We start from the raw sequence: 22,127 nt of genomic DNA, 5'->3' as shown, positions 1-22,127 counted from the left end.
ATATATATATATATATATATATATATTATATATATATATATATATATATATATATATATATATATAGATATATATATATATTATATATATATATATATATATATATATATATATATATATAGATATATATATATATATATATATATATATATATATATATATATATATATATATGTATATATATATATATGTATATGTATATATATATATATATATATATGTATATGTATATATGTATGTTGGTTAGCTGCTTGATGGACTTACATCACTATACGATCTCAGCACATCTATAAACAGGGCTGCAGATCGGGCGCAATGGAAGTTACATAAATGATAACTTTGTTATGATAAACAAAGGAATTGGAAAGAATAAAGGGACCACTGCAGGAGGAGGTCAAGGGACATGGGCACAATATGCTTTGTGTAGTCTTGACTTAACCCTGCAGGGGGCAGACAACCTCTGACCTCCAGGTCAAACTTGGTCAACCAGTGTTAAATGACCACACAAGAGCTTCCTACTGACAACATGGAAAGTAACACGACGACATAAACTGTGGGTCAATACAAAAAATAAAATATTTCCTCTTTCCCCCTCAAATCCCATCCTTCCAAATATGATACATGGTGCCCAAGAATGTTTCCACTTCTAAATCAGAGAGAAAGGGCACCCGAGCAGAAAGCAGCGAGAAGAGGATGGAAAGGAGGGCGCAACCAATGGTGGCAGTTCCCATGGTGGCAGTGAGGGATCGCCAGGGCAACAAAAGCTCCACTGTGTGACCGTCTGTCCCCTGATCTCCCGCTAAGGCCAAGCCAGTGTGTGACTGGGAGACAGGTTCCCAGGAGCCCAAACAACACCTCCTCTCACCCTGAAAATCTGCCCTTTCAGCCTAGGGACCATGCGCCTCCTCGCGTGAGGAAAGGCCTCAGAGTACGGGCTGAAGACCCCACTAACACTGAGTGCTTACTCAGCGCCACAAGGATAGCCAAACACGCTGCAGATGTCCTCCAAATCTCATACTGATTAGAGCTTTTACATGGAGGTCAACAGCCCTTCAGTGGAACATAAAGGAACTCACCATGATGACCAGGAGAATATTCTGGAAGTCTTTCCTATGGCCGAGAGAATAGGTGATAAAAAGGGCAAAGTTTCCCTCCAGCAACTGTAAAAAATAAAAACAAATGAATGAGATTCATCTTTATGCAAACTACAGATACAGATTAAAAGAAAAACATTGTTCAACATCTTGGGAATTACACTTTATATTTAGTTTGTTTAATACACACAAAAGCAGAAGTTTAAAAAGTGGTTTTACCTTTGGACAGTTAGCAGCTTCCCCTCGTTTCCTGTCTTTAAGCTAAGCTAAGCTAAGCTAAGCTAAATATTTCCTTGCTGTAGCTTCATTTAATAGACACATAGAGTGGTATCCATCATCTCCTCTGAAGCTCAACAAAAAAAAAAAAGTAATTTCCCAAAAGTGGTTGAATTATTCCTTTAACTATGGCTTCATCGATAAATTCTGTATCCAGCATGAGAGATAATGAAACACAGTATTACCATGAAGGCCAGAGAGGTGAAGAGGAAGCCGATGACTAGCTTTATGTACGGTCCGTAGCTCATCACCAGCCACAGGCCCTGACTGAAGGTAAGCAGGCTTTTTTTCCACCCGTTCTCTATAATCCAATAAGGAGGAGAAGAGACCAAAGATAAGACAGCTGAAAATCTTTCATGTGAAAACTTTAATGCACGATGCAGAGTCATTATTATGAGAAACAATGTTCTGGCATGCGTGACATTTTTGGTGATAAATGTTTCCCAAGGACAACTGATGCAAACTTCAAATTCAGAAGTGGGACAAAGTCATGGTTTGCAAGACACTAGTAAGACTCATATCAAGTCCCAGTCCTAAACTTTGCGCTTCGACTCCTAAACAAGTCATCAGGGCTGTCCTCGAACAAAGACATTCCTAGCCGACTAACACTCATACGATTTTGTCAAATAATCAATAAGTTGATTTATTTGACAGATCTGTAGAACTGTCACACAAAAGCACCACTTTTAATATTGTGCTGCTGTCAGATTTATTTAGATATATCCGTTGTCAGGAAAAGTAAGAGTTAAATCCAAGTGAAGTCACGACTCATTGGTGTTCAAGGCCTCAGGTCTGACTCCAGTCCAAGTTATGTGTCTAAAGCTCTGCTCTTAATTTGAAATATTCCACCTTGGCATTGGACAAGTGATAACTTCTCCCTTGTAGTTCATGGATTCATACCTTTTTGCTCCTTCACGCCAAAAAACAAGACAGCTGTACAGAGGACATAGATGATGCAGATGACCCCTGAAGAAATCAAATACGCTTGTTTCTGAGGACAGAACAAACTGAATTAGCTTCGACTAGCACTCATGTCAACGATATACGTAAAGATCATAATTTAAATCGGACACTCACCGTCTCATCCAGTGAAACTCTGGACATGTTGGTTGAGTTTCTGCCGTCCAGGTCGTCGGGCTCAGTGGGACAGTTTGTGGCTCTGCCTACTATCTGTCCCTGGATTGCTGTGCCCAGAACCGTGCCCAGCACCTCCACCATCATACCTGCGAGCAACACAGAAATGGAGCGTCAGCGCCTGAAAGACGCGTGAAAGCATCTTGATCACGCGGGCGAGCGAGCTGACGTACGATAAGCGGTGGCAGAGTCCCTCTCCTTCTGGTCGTTGCTGATGAACATGGTGAGGGCTGAATATGGCACGTGAAAGCACTGCAAACGTACACAAAGTCACAGTTAGGTTGGTGTACGCACACACTGGGACCAAAGGGGAACAAAGTGTCGGGGCGTGTCAACGTGACATACTAACCGTCTGCATTGACTGGAAGAGGCAGTAAAAGATCAGGTACCAGAGCACCTTCCCTTGCTCAAAAGGAGGCACGTACCAGATCAGGAAGTAAGTCAGCACCGCAAACGGAGTAGAGCAAAGGATCCTGGGAAGAAAAGCGATGGAGGATCTTTGTTAGGAGACAACAATCTGCTGGAATATTTTTCTAATTTCAGCCACTACAGTGGGGTTCACCATGCATGCTGTACTGTTTGGCTCGAAATAACAAAAGAGTGTTTCCTGCTGCTAAAGAGTGTGTTTAATGAATTCTGCCAACTGTTACTGTAGCTTTACTCCCCCCTTTCATTTTTTCCTCACTTGCGGTCACTTCTTTTATACTCTCTCGTGGCCGCTTTGAGAATAATCCCCCTAATCCTGCCTTGTTAGAACTCTTGTGTCTGGACTGCAGAAGGGGACGAGGGTGGGCCGGACGAGCGGTGAGGCCGCTCTGGTCCACCTCGCTCTCACCCCCACTCAGTGTCAACAGTCTTCTCCTCAGCTTTGTCCTCCAGCTAACCTCAGCCAGAGAAGCTGGTGCCACTTCAGACACCTTTTTTTTTTCTTCCTCAAAACAGACAACAGTCCAGCTAATACCTCAGGATATCATACGGGTTTTCTTCTTCTTTTACACAGTTAAAGTGTTAGGCAGTGAAGCGATACGTTACCATTCTTTATTTGTGTTTTTCTTATTGGCATCAACACACCCGAACAAGTCAAGTAGTGCTAAAGTATAACTCAATCATTTAATTAGTTGATTAACAGAAAATAATTATGTGATAGTAAACCTAATACCTTTGAGTTTTGGATTATTGGTCAAATTAATATATGAAGATGATTCCTTTTTTTTTTTTTTTTTTTTAGACAAAAACAATTAACTGAAAGGTAGTTGGAACATAACCACAACAGAAATCCTCCTGCAGTGCTGTAAAATGACAGCAAATCTAACCAATATCTAAATCAATATTTTTTGCCCCTCATTATTTTCATGAGCTGTCATGCAAGAGGGATTGTGCCGACTCTCTCTGAGGGCCATATCACTGAACACAGAGTTGTTTCTCTATTGGACGGGACACCTCTGCACTCGCACACGGTCATATGAACCACCCACCCCCCCCTTCTTTCGTGACACACATGGGAAATAAGAAAGACAGCAGCTCCCGATTCCCTCTAATGTCGGAGTGAATTGGGCTAATGAGAGCTAATTTATCTGGAAATGGAGGCCGGGTTGCCACTGTTTCGCACACTGGCGTGGCTGATTGAACACACACACACACATCACAGATTTTTTTTATGTGTCACATTTGGAGGTCAGTAGAGCACAGGAAATGACCTTGAGGTACATAAACGGAATCAATTTACATAGTGCACAAGCTAAATGAATGTGTTTAATATGCGCACAAAACTAAATCTGACATTTTCAGCACAGAAGCGTAAGCGAGGACATAAAAAGTCATGTGTGTGTTCTTATCTAACAGCTGGTTGTTTCACTTCAATTTGAAAAGCTACACAGGCCACAGAGGATCATGTACATGATGCCTTTTTGAACAATGACTTCCATTATTTCAACCCAGCATGCCTCTTCCTTGACCCAAAGTAACCTCCCTCCGCTTCTGCAAAAACCCCTCCCAAACCGTGAAATCTCACACACGCACACACACACACACGCACACGCACACACACACACACACACACACACACACACACACACACACACACACACACACACACACACACACCCCTATTGGTTTGAAGCTGATGGTGTGTTGTGGGTTGGACCAATCGCAGCAGAAGCCCCTTCCCCCTTGAAACCAGAGCGTGCAACCCACGCACAGCCGGCATCTCTGACTCAAATACCCACAATGCTCGAGATACCGATGTGACATCATGTGAGGGAAATGCCAGTAAAATATTTAGATTGGCTCCTGCACTTCCTTGCTTCTTGTTGAGCCTTTCAGAGCTTTAAGGTATAAATAAATGAAAGTATATATCGAGCCCGCTCAGGGTTATAGGGAGCTGAAGCCAATTACAGTTACAATGCATTACAATGCATGGGATTTACAATATGCTGTAGACTGTGAAACAAGATTTTGCTGTACTAATAGTATTTTACTATTCCCCTGATCTACCGGTGGAGGTAACGCATCAAGAAACACATCAATGCGCCAACAGAGGCAGTGAAGAAGAACACTTCTCGCAAGTAAACATGGACGTAATGAAGGAAATGTATCGATTTGTGGCACACTTTTTAAATAACACGTTTAAATCTTCTCTTTCTCTGGGACGGTATGAAGCATTTACAAGTCAAAAGACTCAAGTCCAAGTCACGAGTCGCTGTTGTTAAAGTCCAAGTCAAGTTGCGAGTCTTTTTGATTCGTCTCTAGTCGGACTCCAGTCCAAATCATTTGACTCAAGTCCTCACTGCTTTATTCTCAAAGTCGTACCACTTATTCTCCCTCAGTCGCCACCAGGACCCTGTTGCCATGGATACAGCTCATGAGCCATTCTTTTTTTTTTTTGTCAGTACATTTGTACCCACTCTTATCTAGATGTCCTATCTACTCATTTTCAGTCTTTTTCTCATCGCTATGTGGACCTGTCCTAAAATACATGCACTGCTGTACGATTCAAAACACCTACCAGGGCATCATGCGGCCGATGCCGGTCCATCTACTCCGGCTCACCAGGAAACCCACTGTGGGGTCTGTGACGGCGTCCCAGGCCCGGCCCACAAAGAGGATGATAGAAGCATGGAAGGGATCCAGCTAAAAAGGGGAGAAAGTGGAAAAAGAGTGAGACACGAAACCAAAGCAAAGGAGGATGCTAAACACTACCTCATATGGCACGGTTAGCGAGCGGTTCAAAAGAACCACAACACCAATGAGGTTACGGAGACATTTCAAGGCTTTTTTTTTACTGCTGCAGTGAAATACACAACTGTGTCATTTGCTTAAAAACAAAGTAGCATTCAAAGCCACTGTAATGGTCTCATCTCTTGAGCTGAAAGGCCTTTATTCAAGTTCCTACTGTGTACAGTGGAAGAGTCTAATTTGCTAATTGAGCAACAAAGCAAAGCAGTAGGAGACCACGTTAATGCGCTTGACCGGCTACCGCAGGATGAAGACTGTTAAAGTGATACGAGGCTGAGAAGAGCGAAAACGAGCGTCGGCCTCGAAAGTTAATCTGTACGCAAAACTATGGGGAAAAATGCAAAGATAAGGAAATGAGTCTCCAACTTTGGTGATGCAGAATTAATAAGTGATGAAATTTGTTTAGAAGAATCTGGAATACAGAGGACATTTAACTTACCACTTAAAGTATTCCTACAATGTTTCCCAGTTGCACAAAACATCCCTTTTCTAAATAAGTCAATATGCAAGGAAAAGTGTGTTTTCTAGCTCTGACAAGTGCGATTCCCCTCTTTGCGTGTCTCTTGTCAAATCACCTGAGCCACATCCAGCAGGTAGATCTGGAGGAAGAAGCCCAAAGCGCTGCCTGTGATCTGGTAGGGAGCCCCGCCGACGGCATAGCACAGTTTATTCCACACAGTCAGACGGTTCCTCTGGTCCTTTGGCTGGAAGACAATGAGAGGGGAGGACAGAGGACATATGTAAGGCAGTTAGTTTGGCTTCATAACCGTTTGTGCATCTGTCAACACTGAAATGCTCATATTCCCAGAGGCGCTATAAATGCAGGGGAAGTGATGTGGGCAGTGGCGTGCTACGTGATCATTATCTTCAGATTTCTTCTAGAGTTTATTTAATCCCTCTTTTCTGCTTCAACAACCATCATCCATCCCTGTCAAAAAAACTTTTGGCATAATTGACGCAGTGTTAAACAACCGGTTGCCACGAGGGAATGAGATTGGCCAACTTCCCTCACCCCACCGCTCAGAATGCCAGATTAGAGGCAAATCCCCGGTGCAGTCCGGCGTACACGTTGCAGTCAGACAGTGGCGTGAAACTATGAGGTTACTGTAGTTCACACACACACACACACTCAAACTACACCAGAGGGGAGCGAGCGCAGCCATTGGCTCTATCAATAGGATGTTGGAGGTGTGACATTTCATGCTGAGTAGCCAACAGTCAGCAGACAGCCTTAGAGTCTTATCACGTCCACAGCCACAGCCAATCAGCTGTAAGGGGGTGATGATGTCAGCAAGGGGGTCTCTACACCACGATTCACATCTGCAACAGACCTCACTTTCTCTCAGATCATGAATGAGCTGTGACGGCTTTCCCCTAAAAACCCTTCAGCGTAACAAGGCCCCGCTGGCATAATTATCCGGTGACACAAAGATACATGAAGGAACACAGTCTGTGAGGAAAATCCCTCCCCAACAAAGAGATTCTGGACTCAAGGACATAACTGGAGACAATTTCAAGATGATACATGAAATTGTTTCTATTTGAATAAGTGCAGCCAATGTATTTTCATTATAAATGTATTTCACTATAAACCAATGAAATTGTCTTGATTAAATGTCTACAAGATGTCTTAACGCAGTGAGAATGCCAACTCATTGTCTGTCAGTCCTATAGAGAAGTATTAAAAGTACATTTTTAATTCAATTAGACTAGTTCTGCAGAGCTACAAGGCTCCATGCTCCTGTAGATGTGAAATGACCTGCTACCTGATTCTGCTCTTAAAAGAGTGATCACAGCTCAGACAAGACGTGGACGTTTTTTTAGGGTTGCAGATAGATTAAATACTGTCACACCTTTTTATATGACATACTAACACCTGAGACCCATCAGACACGGTTTGAGTCCTTAAAGGCGTCCAGACTGGTATAATACACATACAATTCTCTGTAGAGGAGGTTGGTTTGAAACGCTTTTTTTTTTTACCATTATCATTGAATACACACTTACTTTTAGACTTAAACCAAATGAATCGCACAGCTCTGGAGCAGCCTATGCCTCACCACCTTTCTGCAACGCATCTGTCATCACCAGGGCTGACTATTTATAAGGAGACCGAACGGTTTAAATCAACCGTTCGAAACGGCAAGTTTATTTGAGATGTGGTCCCTTTAAAGCCGGTAACGTTACACCGGCCTCACGAGCAGCTGCCCGTGGGGCTGATGGACAAACCATGTGGAATTCAAACACCGAGGACAAGTCACTCAAGGTGCGTCTCAGACACCGAAAGGAAGTAACGGCCGTAACTGTTCAGACGTTGATTTAAATTTAGGCGGCTTTTTTACGCCCCTGAATGAACGGGTGAAACACATTTTAATAACCCCAGAAATCATTTATCGAGTCCTTTGCTCGCTCTTACCTTTGCTGTCTTGATCTCGGTATTTATAGGTCTGATTGGCAGTAAAGTGGCCGCGTACTGCTCGGCGCCCTCCCCTCGTGCCATAGCGCTATTAAAACGGTAAATCAATCAATATGTCTTTTTAAACGTCGTAGTATTAATTAGTGTCGGAAGAAAAAATAAACGCTTCATAGCTTTATAGAGTCGCGCTCATTCCTCTGACAATCTCTGAGTGAAGGCGGTCGTGCTGCGTGTCCTTCTTCGGCTCATTCATTCTACTACGCCTACGTCATTTAATGCAAATGACGTGTCATCGCGTGTTCCGTGGCGAGTGCTGGTAAAGGAAATACATCTCGAGTGAGAAGAAAATGCAGTGTAAACCTACATTAAAAGTCACTAAATGTTCAATTCGTCATATGAAACTCTTGCCACATATTTTATCAAATAATTCTGAAGGGCAATTTGTTTTATCTGTGTTCCATCTTTAACTGGGCTGATTCACATTTTAATTGTGGTGGTGTTGTTGTTTGTTTTTTACAGGTGCAATAAGGTGGCAGTTACAGCTGATAACATTCCTAACCAACAGAGAGCCATTGCAGAAGCATAGCACCCACCTTCCCTCAGGTAAACACTGTAGTTTGCACTGTTTGCACTGTTTGCTCTGTTAGCACCGTTAGCGAGCCACCGACTCAGCAGTGAGGCAATAGAAATGCTTCTAATCTCAGCAACTTTAGACTGGATCGTGGAAAAAAAAATGACCTTACAATTAGATATTAAACGCAGAAGCAAACAGCAAAGCAGAGCAATGTTTAACTTTTTTTCTTTTCTATATATAGTCTTTGTTTTCAAAGCAAAAATATTATATCAATATTGCAAACAATTGTAAGTTTAACTTGTGACAGCACAAATGTGAAAAAATGGTCAAACTGCCAGAACAGATTCACAGTGATGACATCGTGACCCACACTCATTGACATAATGCATTCCCTAGACCCATACCATCCTTACCCCAACGCTAACCCCAAACTCAAACCAAACCTGAGACCTAAAACCCAAATTGGTCCTCGCAAAGATTCGAAAGGACGGATCATGTCAAAAGAGATAGAGAGGTGGAAAGGTCTCCATCCACTTTTGGCATCAGTATCATTTCAAGATAACGGCCACCACTAAACAAAATGATGTGTACTTTACCCTCAATACTTTTTAAAGAACATTATGAGTTGTGTTAAGCTGCTTTTGGCGATTACGCAGCTAGCATGATTTATCATCAAAATAACTTCTAACTTGTGGAGGGTGTTACTGCTGTTATTGCCCTCGCTGCTAATGTTAACCATTGCCACTATTAAAGCCAGAGTGGGTGCCAGTCACTCTTAAGACCCTTTCACACAACACATGCACAGCATCACAAAGCATAATCACCTAAAGTTGAATAATCTCTCATTATGCATAACCCAAACAATTGTTAAACGGGACATACCATACTGGAAAAGAAGGACGTCTTCAGTGAAACTACTAGTTGGATACACTGGACAGAGTACGGGGAGAGAGACATCTTGAATCTTGGCAGTTGGTGTGTGTAAAACAAAGGTCATCTGATTTCTTTCACTTTTACTTCTGTGATGGTAAAAAAAATTGCAAGTTGCATTGCAACATTTTATATAATGACAGTTTTCAGTTTTTCCTTTTTAATTCTAGACTAAAAGTAGTAGAGGTTTTTAATACCTCTAAGCGTCTTTATTTTCCTTGTCAGCAAAATGTGGTCCTGTGTCCTCTGGCGTTTCAGTCTAGCATTTTATTTCCTATTGCCTCCTTTCTAAATAGGGTTCTAACTTCTCTAATGTAAATCTACATTAAACTCACACCCTTCTGTCTGTTTGCACACACTCCTCAAATAGAACAGAGAAGGAAAAGCAGCTGATATAAAATGTGCTCTCCTTCCCTATAAAATGTAATCTGCTGTCTCCTATTGACCTCTGTCCTTCAACAGCACCGCAAATCAAAAGCTAAAATACGATGCCACCTCTTGGCTGAGCCACGTCGCTGCTTCTTCTTCAAACAAGACACATAAACACACACACACACACACACACACACCTGACGCATGCCACCACACACTGTTTCCATTCGACCTAGTTAAAGTTGACTGTAGGAGGAAAGATTAACTAATCCAAATCCTCTGTTCAAAGCAAAGTTTAAGGAATCCAGAAGAAGTATTTATAAAAAAACAGGTGTAAACACTTTGTCATCTGTGGGCCATCTCAGTCAGACATGAGACATGAGCGATGCCAGACAGACATCATTCTATAAAGACAATATTACTCTTTCTATACCAGTGAGTGACTGTTTTGGAAGTCACTGTAGGTTTCCTTGTGCACTCTCTGGGTTTCCCCTTGTTGTTAGTTGACCCAGCTCCAGTGAAACAAAGCCTACATGGTTGGCTTGACAGAGGTGAGGGGAAATTACTCGGTCTTGTGACATACAATAACTGAAAACATCTTAATCCAGCGGATTTGTTTCCAGCAAGAGAGGAAGTATAGCCGACCTTTACACTGTATGTAGGTGAGTAACTCTGAGTACTTAGGGTCAATACTTTTACTTATCCTTTAACCAAATCTTTAATTTTGATCAAAGTGCAATCGCCTATCTTGTAAAATCACTGCACACATTCTGTAGTTTACAAATAAGTCACAACTTAACTTCATTTATCAGTACTTCAATAAGTCACAACCATCGGACTTCACTTCATTTATTTTCCAGTTGAAATCGAGTTTGAAGCCTTGTTACAGTTGAATCACATCACACACAAAAACACCCACATAGTGTGATAATGTGATGAATAAATAAATAATAATAAAATAATAAAAATGCAATTTTGCGATCAACGCAGGAGTTCACAATCAATAAAACACACACCTTCGTTCAATTCAGTACACTCAGAGTTTTTTTTGATATGACTAGCTTATGGTGGCTAATGTTAGCAAACTTTAGGTTCATATATATGTAACTGTACTTTACTTGATTATTTCCATTTTACCCAACTTTATAATTCTCTCCTACATCTCACAGACACATATTGTACTCTCTATTTGTCTGACAGATTTAATTTATTTTCATTCTGCAATTTTTCATTCCCTTCATGTCCAGTGAAAACTATGCATCTCTGAACAGGAGTCCAAAGCCTGTTTTTCCAAACAGGAAGGACTCTTCTTTCTGATGTGGCCACAGGGCACAGGATCCTGAGCTCATGCAGATATTGATGGCTGAGGTGATGCCCATGTTTGATAATATCATCATAGGATTTATCTCCTAATCTACAAAGTAAAATCTACAAAATGAAACACATGAAAAGTAATGAAGAGTTCTAATGTATTATAGAATGGAAATACTCCAGTCAAGTACCTCAAAATGTACCTTAAGTTCACCATGCCGCCATGGCGCCATCTACTGGACATCAAGGTAACATTAAAAAGTACTGTGCCGGTGCAAATTTGTGCTGCAACGCCTGATAAGATACAAATCGTATTCCCCTGTGTGATAATCACATGTATCAATTTAACAGCAAACATTACATCAAACAGTAGCAACAACACAGAACGCTGATCTTGATCGCAGTGTTTTTAGATACAGCGATCAAATCAGTTCCATCAGGTGTAAGGGACACAAGAATCTGTAATTCTGTCCACCATATTGTTCGATTAGTCTGATTATACTGGCCATCTGCAGAAGTCTGACAATCTTTGTGAGATTGTTTAGAGTCTGCCATGATCACGCGTTCAGTCTTATCTTTTCCTGTTTTGTTATACTGGTGTTGGGAGTCAGGCCATTCCAGTGGCTGAATGTACATTTACTCAAATACTGCACTTTAAGATAAATCTAGGATACCTGCACTTAGAATATTCACTTTGAGTACTCCCATTATATTCTAGCTTCTGCTTCTGTTTCTCCTCATGTCTGTACTTTTTGCTCCACTCCAAGTGTTTGACAGCAGAGTTTGTAACCTTGCTGACTAAGATTTCACATAAAGAAACTCAAGATCATCGTATAAAATATGATGCATTGCTATAGAATACTACTCAACAGTATAAGTATGGAAACATTTGCCCCTCCCTGAACAGCTACAACATGAAAATGCTATTTACACAAAAACACTGCATACCTGTGATATTAAAACAACACCTATATTACACTTCTGTGCTGTTCCCTGTTTTGAATGTAAGACTTTTCCATGTCATGGTGTACTTTGTTGTAATTCTACTTTGTCTTAAATAAAGCGTATGAACACCACCACCACCACAGATCAGTTCATTACACATAGCAAGCACCAGGTGGCAGCCTAACTTAGTCCATGTGTGCTGCAGTGAGGCCCCGGTTGCGTTCAAGGGGATGTGGCTCTCCAACTGCTACAGTTATGTGAGAATTTCACATAATCTACTCACGCCATCTCCCTAACGAGTTCATCTCAGTTTGTACAGCCACGTGACATAAACATCGCGCTTTCATCAGTAAACATTACACAAGTGTAAGACACTAGTGTATTTATGACATGAGCACGTCCTGTGGTAATCGTTAACTCGGAGCTGTAGTTGCCATTTGAACATTAACCGCAATAGTTTATCATTTAATGCTAAAGAAAGGTCAGGATCCTTGACTGTAATCATATCTAATGATATTTTCTGTAACTTAGCTGAGGAGGAAATGAAAAGACAAGCGATAACATCAACAGTAAAGGCTTGATGTAAGGCCTGCGTTGCTAGATATTCATCTTTGGTGTGTGAAAGCTGTTAGCAGGTAAAGCTGGCACCCTGCTGATCACACTCTGGTGGTACTTTAGGAAGGGGGGTGTCAGAATACGGTGTGTTACATCCCTGGGGAGCAATAACACTTGTGTGAATTATTTACGTTGTCTTTCTCATCTGCATGGCTTTTCTCTGAGCTGCGGGTGACTGGTCCCACTTTTACTTCAGATTGTATCTTTTTAGATGGTTGGAGAAGGTGAGAGGTCAGGGTTTGGGGGGGGGGGGGGGGGGGGGTTCCCGTGTCACAGAGGTCGTGGGGAAACGGAGGACGCCCCCCTTGTATAGCACACGGAGACAATTCCACACAGTCCCCAAAATAAAAAAAACAAAACATTCAAATTCCTGCACTGCATTGTGACCAATATTCTTCAGGCGGGAGAGTGGGTGTTGCAGACATGAGGACTCTGCTGAGGTGGATCCCGACCCCCGCACCCTCTTTTTTACGATCCTCACACATATGCAACTATAGCAATTGAAGGGCAATTGCAGGTACTTGATGTTAAGCTGGGAGATGACTTGGGGAGCAGGCTATTGTTGGTGTTAAGCATTGTTAACAAACCAACAATGTCCTTGCTGAGGAAAGGATCCCCAAGTTTTGATGGAGGAACACAAGAGAGGAGGGGGAGGAGGAGGAGGAGGAGGAGGGCCTCATTTAAATTTTATGGGGCCAAAGATGTTTCTTTCTTCTCTTTGGCAATGCTGAAACTCTCCCAACATAGCAGAGTGAGGGTTGGTCCACTGTGTAATTATGGGATGTGAAGTTACAGGATCTACAAGCTATGATCATTGCTCTGTGGGTGAAATAACTCTTAAAGTTGGCAAGAATACGTCTCTTTTTGAACTTATTTTAAATTCAGAATGCAATTTAATTAAAATCCACTGAAGTGCATACATGATCATTCTTCATGTTTCCTTTACTTAACCAGGTAAAAGTCTTACTGAAAGGTAATGAGAGATCTGGCCAAGAAGGCAACATTAAACGAATATTACAGGCTTAAACATGTAGACAATTTCCAGTTGAGATTCACATGGTTTACAAAATGCTGGTCTAATGTAAGTCCATACTTGCATAGTTATCGTATATAAAATATCTTCCACAGAGCTTATGTGAAAAATGTACAATGAGTGTTCCTGCAATTAAAAATGGAATTTCTAATTCTATAAAGTAAGTCGAAAGTCTTGGCTGTGAAATTAAATCTTCAGTCAAGACTGGTAAGTCTAAATCAAGTCCATCTCTAAACTTTGTGTTTTTAATTTCAAATCTAAAGATTAGTTTTGAAAAAAAAGATGTGATTTTTTTTTTGTAATTTCATGGCAGCTGGGCAGATTCCATCTGCTAACAGAGAGATCCTGCGATACAATCAAAAGCTCCCAAACAGCCACTGTATGTATTGATTGGTTCTGCCTTTAGTTCACTTTAACCACTCACACCACTCAAAGATGCCACACAATCAGAGGAATGACCTCGGGCCTGTTGCTGACAACAGATGCCCATCACTAATCAGTGTCATTAACTTGGCCGTGTGACCAGAGATATTGGGGGGGGGGGTTATCTTGTCAGCCGAGATGCTCCATCAAAGAGGAGACGTGCATGCTATGGACCAAACTAATCAATGTGTTAGTACGGCCGAGGCCGAGGCCTCGGTTGGTGAATGATTTTGACCTGGTGGTTGTCTGGTCATGAGACGTTGGTGAACTGTGACCTTTTGCTCTAAAGTGAGGCTGCATTTGTTCACGCCAGACAATATAGAGACAAATCATGTGTCCACTTAATCATTGCCTTGTTCAATATGGTCATATCATGGTTAAAATAATTAAATGTTTCGGGTCGATAAGTGCACATGGGGTTTTTACGAGGGAGGTCTTTTCTTTGTCTGGCAGAGCTGTCAGTGTGTCCTGTAAACAGGGAATTTAAGACCCAATATGATAGCGCTTGTTCAAGACGTTAACCTGTTTGCTGCTGAAGAGGCTGTCTCTCACTGTAGAGAAGATTACTCACTTCACCACCACCTGCAGACAGGATCCCGGCTGTTTGTGTACTCGGCGTGCTCCTTTGTGTTGAATGCAGGTCATTCAAAGATGCACTCCACCCTTCACTGTGAAACAGTTTATTGGCTTGGAATAGAATACACCTGTGTTATGCTGGATATGGAAATGAAGGACATTGAATTCCTGTTTTTTGCAATACAAATTAAAAGACTGGGCGATACTGGGCGTCAACTTTTCACATAAATACAATGAAGCTATACCGCTGCTTTCTTTCCCTTTCCATCTGATGTGCCTGCAGATGGTTATCAGTCAGAATTGACATATTAAGTGCTGTTGGAAAAAGAGGATTTGAAGTTTTCTAGACTTTGGAGATCTGCTGATTTTAACAGGATTAAGGAAAAGTGTATCATCTTTAAACTAATGTTTGGCCTCAAGGTTAAGCCATGTCAACTTTACCTAAGGATGAGGGCCACGGCTCGTCTTACAAGGCAAAGACCGCAACGAAGACGCTAGACTGACGGCTGTGTCAAAGGCTGAACGTCACTACTTTGTGGACCTCAAATGCATTTTGTGGTTATGGTGAAACATTGATTTAGTGTTTATTATGATGTATTGGTGGAAGATGGATCCTTTTACATGAGTAAAAGCAGAACTACATTGATGTAAAAAATACTCCAAATAAAGTGAGCGTTTAAAATAAAATTGTACTTTCAAGTAAAGGAACTCATTATGCAGAAAATAGTCCCCTGGGATTTGTTATTTATTATTATTTCATACTATCGGGACATTTTATTTGCCTAACCTGGTGATTATTAGTTATCAATCAATTACTTGTTTGATCTATGAAATGTCAAAAAAAAATCACAATCTCCTAAAGCATAAGTCAACATCTTTAAATGTCTTGTCTTGTGCAATCAACAACATTCAGCTCACTGTTACATAAGACAAAGACAATTAATCAGCTACTTGCTTCAGCTTTATACATCACACTTCTGTAGCAGCTGAACGTGGAGCTGAATATTACTTTATATACAGATACGTAATTGAATCTATGACATAGCTTTATATTTTATTTTTAAATTGATATTAAGTTGATCCTTGAGTACAAAACTTTGTATATAGAATATACAAAGTGATTAGCAACTAAAGCTGTCAAAGTAAATATAGTAGAGTGAAAAGTATTTAAAAGTAGTTGAGTAGAAGTGTAAATGGTCACTTAAAGGAATAGCAATTTATCAGATGAAAGGAAATGACTGACAAAAAAACATATTTTCTCCTCCTACAAAGAGCAACAAATATCGATGATGAAATATATCAGTTATTGTGACCATAATTGGTGTTGTAGACGGGGCGGGGCCCCCCCCCCCCCGCCTCTCATGCAAATGATGGGGCTTACCCGGATCTACCGCTGCAGATATTTGCGAGGCTCCTCCCTGCACTCTTTTAGCTCCTTATAACAGGATATCTCACTGGCGCGAAAAAACGCACTGTGTGGCTTTCTGTAACACATTGTGGGGCGGACCCTGCGCCTGTTGTTCGAGCCCCCGGTTTTCCCCTTTAAACTGCTATAAAAGTAAAAGACTGCGTCCAAACAGCGCGCCGTTGTATCCAACAACAATTCGGGTCAGCTTGTATCCGTCTGATCCACGTGAACTCGTTGCTCTTTGGCTGCCGAGTGATTTCCAAATGCCCTGAATTTTTTAGCGCGTGGGATTTTTTTGTTTGTTTGCGGAGAGCCGGTGAGTAGTTTTATTCTAGTGTCTGCCGTTTGAAAGTTTCCAATGAGGGAAGAGAAGGGCCGCCTGTGAGCGCTAACCCACGCGGTGACCGCGAAGCAGTCTACTTTTCCTCTTCGCCGGTTCACATGACCGTTCTGTGGAACAAAGCGCTGCCTGCGTTTCAGGAAACGCAGCCACGCGCGTTACTTTTACGCAGGATAGTCCTGTAAGTCTGTGGACTAGATACCTCGCGTAGCCTACTTTTAAAAATAAATATGCTTGCACTGAATCATAGTTGACGCTTGTATTATTATATAGATGATATAATAACCTTGTGGTCCTGGACAGTTTGAGTCCACCCCTTCACAGAGAGCATCCGCAAGATGCAATCAATTATTTACGTGGTCCCGTTTGTAGAAGGCATGCTTTTAAAGGGACGTGATATCCTAATGGCCCATTAGAAGGATACTTGAAATGTGATCATACTGGGAACTACTTTAAAAAGATCATTGCTAACCACTGTGCTGTTCCCCCCTCAGGGTTGTGCAGGACGTTTCTCAGAGGCAGCTGGTGTCATTTGATCATTTCTGGGAATAAACTCTCGAGGATTTGATTAACTGTGAGCATGGAGTTCGACTGCTACCAGCACTATTTTTTCGACGACTTCGACAGAGAGGAGGATTTTTACAAGTCGACCGCACCGAGCGAGGACATATGGAAAAAGTTCGAGTTGCTGCCCACCCCTCCCATGTCTCCCACTCGGACTCTGAGCGCCGGTGCGCTTCACTTCTCGCCGGGAGACAAGCTCAGCTGGCTGTCCAAAGTCCTGGGACAGGACGAGGAGTGCGAGGGCCAGTTCATCCCCGATAAGGGGAAGCTGTTCGGCAACCTCAGCTCCATCATCATCCAGGACTGCATGTGGAGTAGTTTCTCTGCCAGTAAGCAGCTGGAGACGGTCAATGCGAGAGTGTCTGCTGCGGCACAGGCCGTCGTCCCCCCGGTGGCCCAGATCTCCGTGAGACCGAGCAGCAAAGCGCAGTGCGTCTCTCCCGGCGGCCCGGCGACAGACTGCGTCGACCCCGCGGCTGTTCTCACCTTCCCGACAAGCGGCTGCAGGAAGCCGGCGTCGTCTGGCTCCGAGTCCCGCTCTGATTCCTCTGGTAAGGAAGCAGTCATGCTCTAAATTGCCCCACCCTGCTCCTGCCTCAGGATTATATTGCCCTCTAACAATGCGTAGTTTGGGACGCCGGGCTGCTGTTGCATAACTGTGGTCTGTGGTGCAGAGAGGTCATAAAGTATAACAGTCAGTCACACACAAGCTGCATTTTGTTTTTTTTACTCTCACACTTTGATAATGCGCCACATGTTTTGCGCAGATTACCCAAGCAATATTTTTTAAAAACCGCGCCCCCGTCACTTTGCCTTGAATTGCCACCTCTCAATATCTTCATCTGGCTGTGCATTACAATCAGAGTGCGGTAGAGGGGCGGGGTGACCTAGACCTGATGATTTATTGCTACTACACTCTCACAGCGACAGACCGTGAGAGTAACTCATTCACACTTCCCAAATCAGGGAGTGCCCCCCCCCCCCCCCCCCAGCAGATCTCCTCATTTAAATTGTTGATGAATGCTCAGTGTTCAAAGACAAAAGCCTGAATTCCCTGCGAGCTTTGGCACGAATGACCACTGCTGTTAACACATCAGCTCCTACTCTGCCCTCCTCAGATGGAGGAGTGGGGATTTGCACGCTTTGCTGTTCCTTTTTATAGTCATTTTGATTCTTCCCTTGACATATTTAGTAAAGAGTGGCATAGAAACATTGTGCTGTTTAAAACCGTTTTTCTATGTGTGTTGATGAGTTGTTCATATGTGATCACAGATGATGATGATGATGAAGAGGAAATTGATGTTGTCACCGTGGAGAGCAAGCAGAACCGGGTGCGGCTGGTGAACGCCAGAAAACCGGTGACCATCACGGTCCGGGCTGACCCCTGCCCCAAACGCTTCCACATGTCCGTCCATCGGCAGCAGCACAACTACGCCGCCCGCTCCCCAGACAGTGACCCTGAGGATGACGACGATGATGAAGACGACGAGGAGGAGGAAGAGGAGGAGGAGGACTACGCAGAAGAGCCTCCAAGCAAGCGTACCTGCACGTCGTCCAGTCAGCGGCTGGGCTCTTCGGCTAGTGTCTCCCAGCCTGGCTCCCCCACCGAGAGTCCCCTAAACTCAGACGCAGAGGACACTGACCGCAGGCGGAACCACAACTTCCTTGAGCGTAAGAGGAGGAACGATCTCCGGTCCCGTTTCCTTGCCCTGCGCGATCAGATCCCCGGCCTGGAGTCGGCCAAGACTCCGAAGGTGGCCATCCTGACCCACGCGACGGAGTACCTGTCTGACCTGCACACCAGGGAGAAACGGCAGCTCCAAGAGAAGAAACGCCTCAAGAGCCGACAGCAGCAGCTCCTCCGCAGATTAGCTGAGCTGAAGCGCTCTTGAAATAAACTGCCCCGTTATTCACATTCAGGAACTTTTCTCTCAAGTTTATGTCACTTTTGGAAAGCTACAGTTTTTTTTATATAACAACAGCCTCATGTAAATAGCCGTGACTTCTGTTTTTGGAATACATTCATATTGCTGTGGGCTTGCTATGAATTGACTGTGCTGGCCAATGAACCTGATACGGGGCAGAGGAGCAGCGTGTGTGTGTGTGTGTGTGTGTGTGTGTGTGTGTGTGTGTGTGTGTGTGTGTGTGTGTGTGTGTGTGTGTGTGTGTGTGTGTGTGTGTGTGTGTGTGTGTGTGTGTGTGTGTGTGTGTGTGTGTGTGTGTGTTGTTTTTCTTTGGACAGTATTTTAGTTATGAACAGGGGTAATGGAATTGATTTTCTAGCTATGACTAAGATATATCTTGGTATGCTGTGATGGGGAAAGAAGAACTTTGTTCATAGTTTGTAAGTGTGATCTGTAGCCTTCAGGATGCGTGTTGTGTGAATGCCATTCTGTGTACATATGAGTGAATGAGTCAGTGTGTTTGATGTACAAATTGTTCTGTAAATAATAGCTTATCACTCCTGGGGAAGGAGACGAGACTAAAAGTTGTCAACGAGCTTTGCTCTTCTTTATGACGTGCCGCCAGGCATCGAGGAACCTCTATTTTGTTAAGAAAGTAAGAAAAATGGGTGAAAAAATAAGTAGCACTGCTGTACTTTATATTCACACGTCACTTTGTGATTTCAATGCTTCTCCTGAATTTTGTTTTGACTTTGGTTTTTGTTTTTTTGAAAGCATGCTAACATTGATGGCGCCATTAAATTTTTATACCATATTTGCATACAAATCTGTAGTCTTGTTTTTATTACGCAATGACATGCACAAAGACACAAGTTGCCGTATTCCTCTGTTAACATTAATATCAAAATAACATCTTGACCGTGCCGTCAAAAATTTGCTCTGTGCTACCACGGCGTTGGTTTTTAGTGTCCATGGCAACCCAAAAGAAACGACGCACCAGAGTGAACCCTTGATTTAAATGTTTGAGGCGGAAGTAACAAATTTTTGATTTATCAGGCCTCACTTAGCGTAGGTAAGATCCACCACATGCTGCTGTAGTTGTGCCTCTCCAGAAAAATCTACAAATCAGCTGTAAATGAAGGCGGTTCATACAAGAAAGTAACCTGCAGGATTTCCTCCCCACTGTGTCACTTTGCCCGTATCTGTTGCGTGAACCAGCGCGTCTTGTGCACCAGCTGCTGGTCCACAGGAGGTGAAACCCGGCCTGTCCTTGAGACTTGCCCTTGAAGAGTGTGTGTGTGTGTGTGTGTGTGTGTGTGTGTGTGTGTGTGTGTGTGTGTGTGTGGGGAGTGGATCCTCCCCTCCCCTCTGCAGTGGCTGCTGCACGCCGGCCAACTGATGTGCACTGAACTAGGTTACGCTCACACGCGGGTACAATCGGGTATATCTTTAGAACGGTCCCTGGTGGTTTGGGCTGACTGCTACCTGGATCTGATGCAGTTCTTCACACAGGTATACGCAGGCGGAGAGCAGCACTGCTTCGTTGCAAGTGGCCGTTAAATGGAAAAGGTGAAACTCTTTCCAATTTCGTCATTGGATGACATTCACCTCTTGTCCACTTTCATAAGGCTTGCATTCGTTATGCGACAAGCCTTTTACTACGCTTTGGCCTTACTCTATTGCTTTGTGGTTCATATAATTAGGGGGTGGGGGGTGTTGTGGGCCGGTCAGATTCCCGCAGTTGTTGTTGCCCCAGAGAGCTACTTGTGTAAGCTGAGGGCTGTGGTAAAGACAGATTTCTTGAGGGTTTTTTTCCTTGATTTTTGATAGATGAACAGTTGTGTTCAGCAGCAGATGTTCCGTGTTAAACAGTAACCTGAGACTCTAATCTGACGACATATTTTCAGTTCATAGTTCCTGTAGGATTCCTAACCCTGCGGTGGCTAGGATTCTAACACTGGCATATATGATTTTCAGACAGATAGTTGTGGGTACCTCCTGCCATATAGTTATGAGGGGTGCGGGTAATCAATGGAGTTATTAATGGAGAGCATACCCACACTGGTTTTCAGTTAACAAAACTTTATTGGACTGAAAAAAAGGCAACGTTTCATGCTATGACCAATGTTGCTGTGAGATGCTGCTGCCCCATCGATGACCTCTCAGACGAGTCTCTGCAAGCCTGGGTGACTCAGGTTTGACTGGCAGTCGTCCGTATATTAGACTCAAAGCAACCATTTCATTCAAGTACAGCCTGACAGACGAGCCAGGCACACCCTGAACTCCAACCGTCTCACACCTCACTGGCCTTTGTTACCGCAGGAAGAGCTGGGTGTTCCACCTGCCTGTGTTCATTCTCTGGGTCCCATTTTCAGCCCTGAGGGCACTATTTTCTGGCACGGTTGAATATTTCCTTTACAAAATCAGCATTTTGTCTCAGGAGGCTCAGTTGAGGGAGTTAAATGACCCCACCAATAGACAATTGAAACTCTTTGCTTTGACATTTAATTAAGAAATAACTAATACTTGTGCAAAACTTAGTGCCTTGAAGTGAAGTACTCCTATTTCCTCGATAAACTGAGTCAACCAACATATACGGTAATGCAAACTGAGTGAAAGGGTGATGAGGTCTAGTCACAGCAAACGGTTTAGACTGCATCAGGAAGTGAAAGCAGAAATCAGATATCAGGTCTTGGATCAGATCGGAGCAAACTGTTTGATTCGTTTCCTGTTACCTTCTGAGCACGTAATTCATCTGAAGTGATGCAACACAAGAGCTCAATTATTAATTTAATAACAGTCAAGGTTCAAAGCATTTCTCCAAGAGATGTGCTGTTAGCGCAGTTAATGGTTCATTTCTGGGCAATGCAGCTATCCAACATCAACATGCAAGAAGTATTTATTAAAAAAAAAAAAAAAAAAAACATTCAACAGTTAATCCAGTGTTGTTTTTTAAAGATAGATTATCTCAACTGAAG

At 42.9% G+C, this 22,127-nt stretch overlaps 2 protein-coding genes across 2 annotated transcripts in view; one reads left to right on the top strand and one right to left on the bottom strand.

Annotated features, from left to right (window-relative positions):
* LOC137880441 (sodium-dependent lysophosphatidylcholine symporter 1-B-like) overlaps positions 1-8,403 on the bottom strand; it is an 11,772-nt gene extending 3,369 nt beyond the window's left edge. The window contains exons 1-9 of the mRNA XM_068721814.1: positions 8,155-8,403; positions 6,314-6,442; positions 5,509-5,633; positions 2,854-2,977; positions 2,678-2,756; positions 2,448-2,593; positions 2,271-2,361; positions 1,556-1,671; positions 1,077-1,160 (exon numbers count right to left, since the gene is read on the bottom strand). Coding sequence (XP_068577915.1) covers positions 1,077-1,160; positions 1,556-1,671; positions 2,271-2,361; positions 2,448-2,593; positions 2,678-2,756; positions 2,854-2,977; positions 5,509-5,633; positions 6,314-6,442; positions 8,155-8,238 — 978 coding nt within the window. The 5' untranslated portion in view covers positions 8,239-8,403. The remainder of the gene's footprint in view (positions 1-1,076; positions 1,161-1,555; positions 1,672-2,270; positions 2,362-2,447; positions 2,594-2,677; positions 2,757-2,853; positions 2,978-5,508; positions 5,634-6,313; positions 6,443-8,154) is intronic.
* An 8,012-nt stretch (positions 8,404-16,415) lies between these two features.
* LOC137880496 (protein L-Myc-1b-like) lies at positions 16,416-19,963 on the top strand. The gene is made up of 3 exons (XM_068721900.1): positions 16,416-16,657; positions 17,176-17,796; positions 18,518-19,963. The coding sequence occupies exons 2-3, from the start codon at positions 17,262-17,264 to the stop codon at positions 19,135-19,137; spliced, it is 1,155 nt and encodes a 384-aa protein (XP_068578001.1). The 5' UTR covers positions 16,416-16,657; positions 17,176-17,261; the 3' UTR covers positions 19,138-19,963.
* The last annotated feature ends 2,164 nt before the right edge of the window (positions 19,964-22,127 follow it).

The sequence above is a fragment of the Cebidichthys violaceus genome, unplaced genomic scaffold, assembly GCF_023349555.1.
Source record: "Cebidichthys violaceus isolate CVI_PGR_0920_01 unplaced genomic scaffold, fCebVio1.0.p SCAF_28, whole genome shotgun sequence".
NCBI classification, from domain to species: Eukaryota; Metazoa; Chordata; class Actinopteri; order Perciformes; family Stichaeidae; genus Cebidichthys; species Cebidichthys violaceus.
The sequence above is the reverse complement of the archived record's forward strand: the minus strand, read 5'-3'. Positions and strand labels throughout refer to the sequence as shown.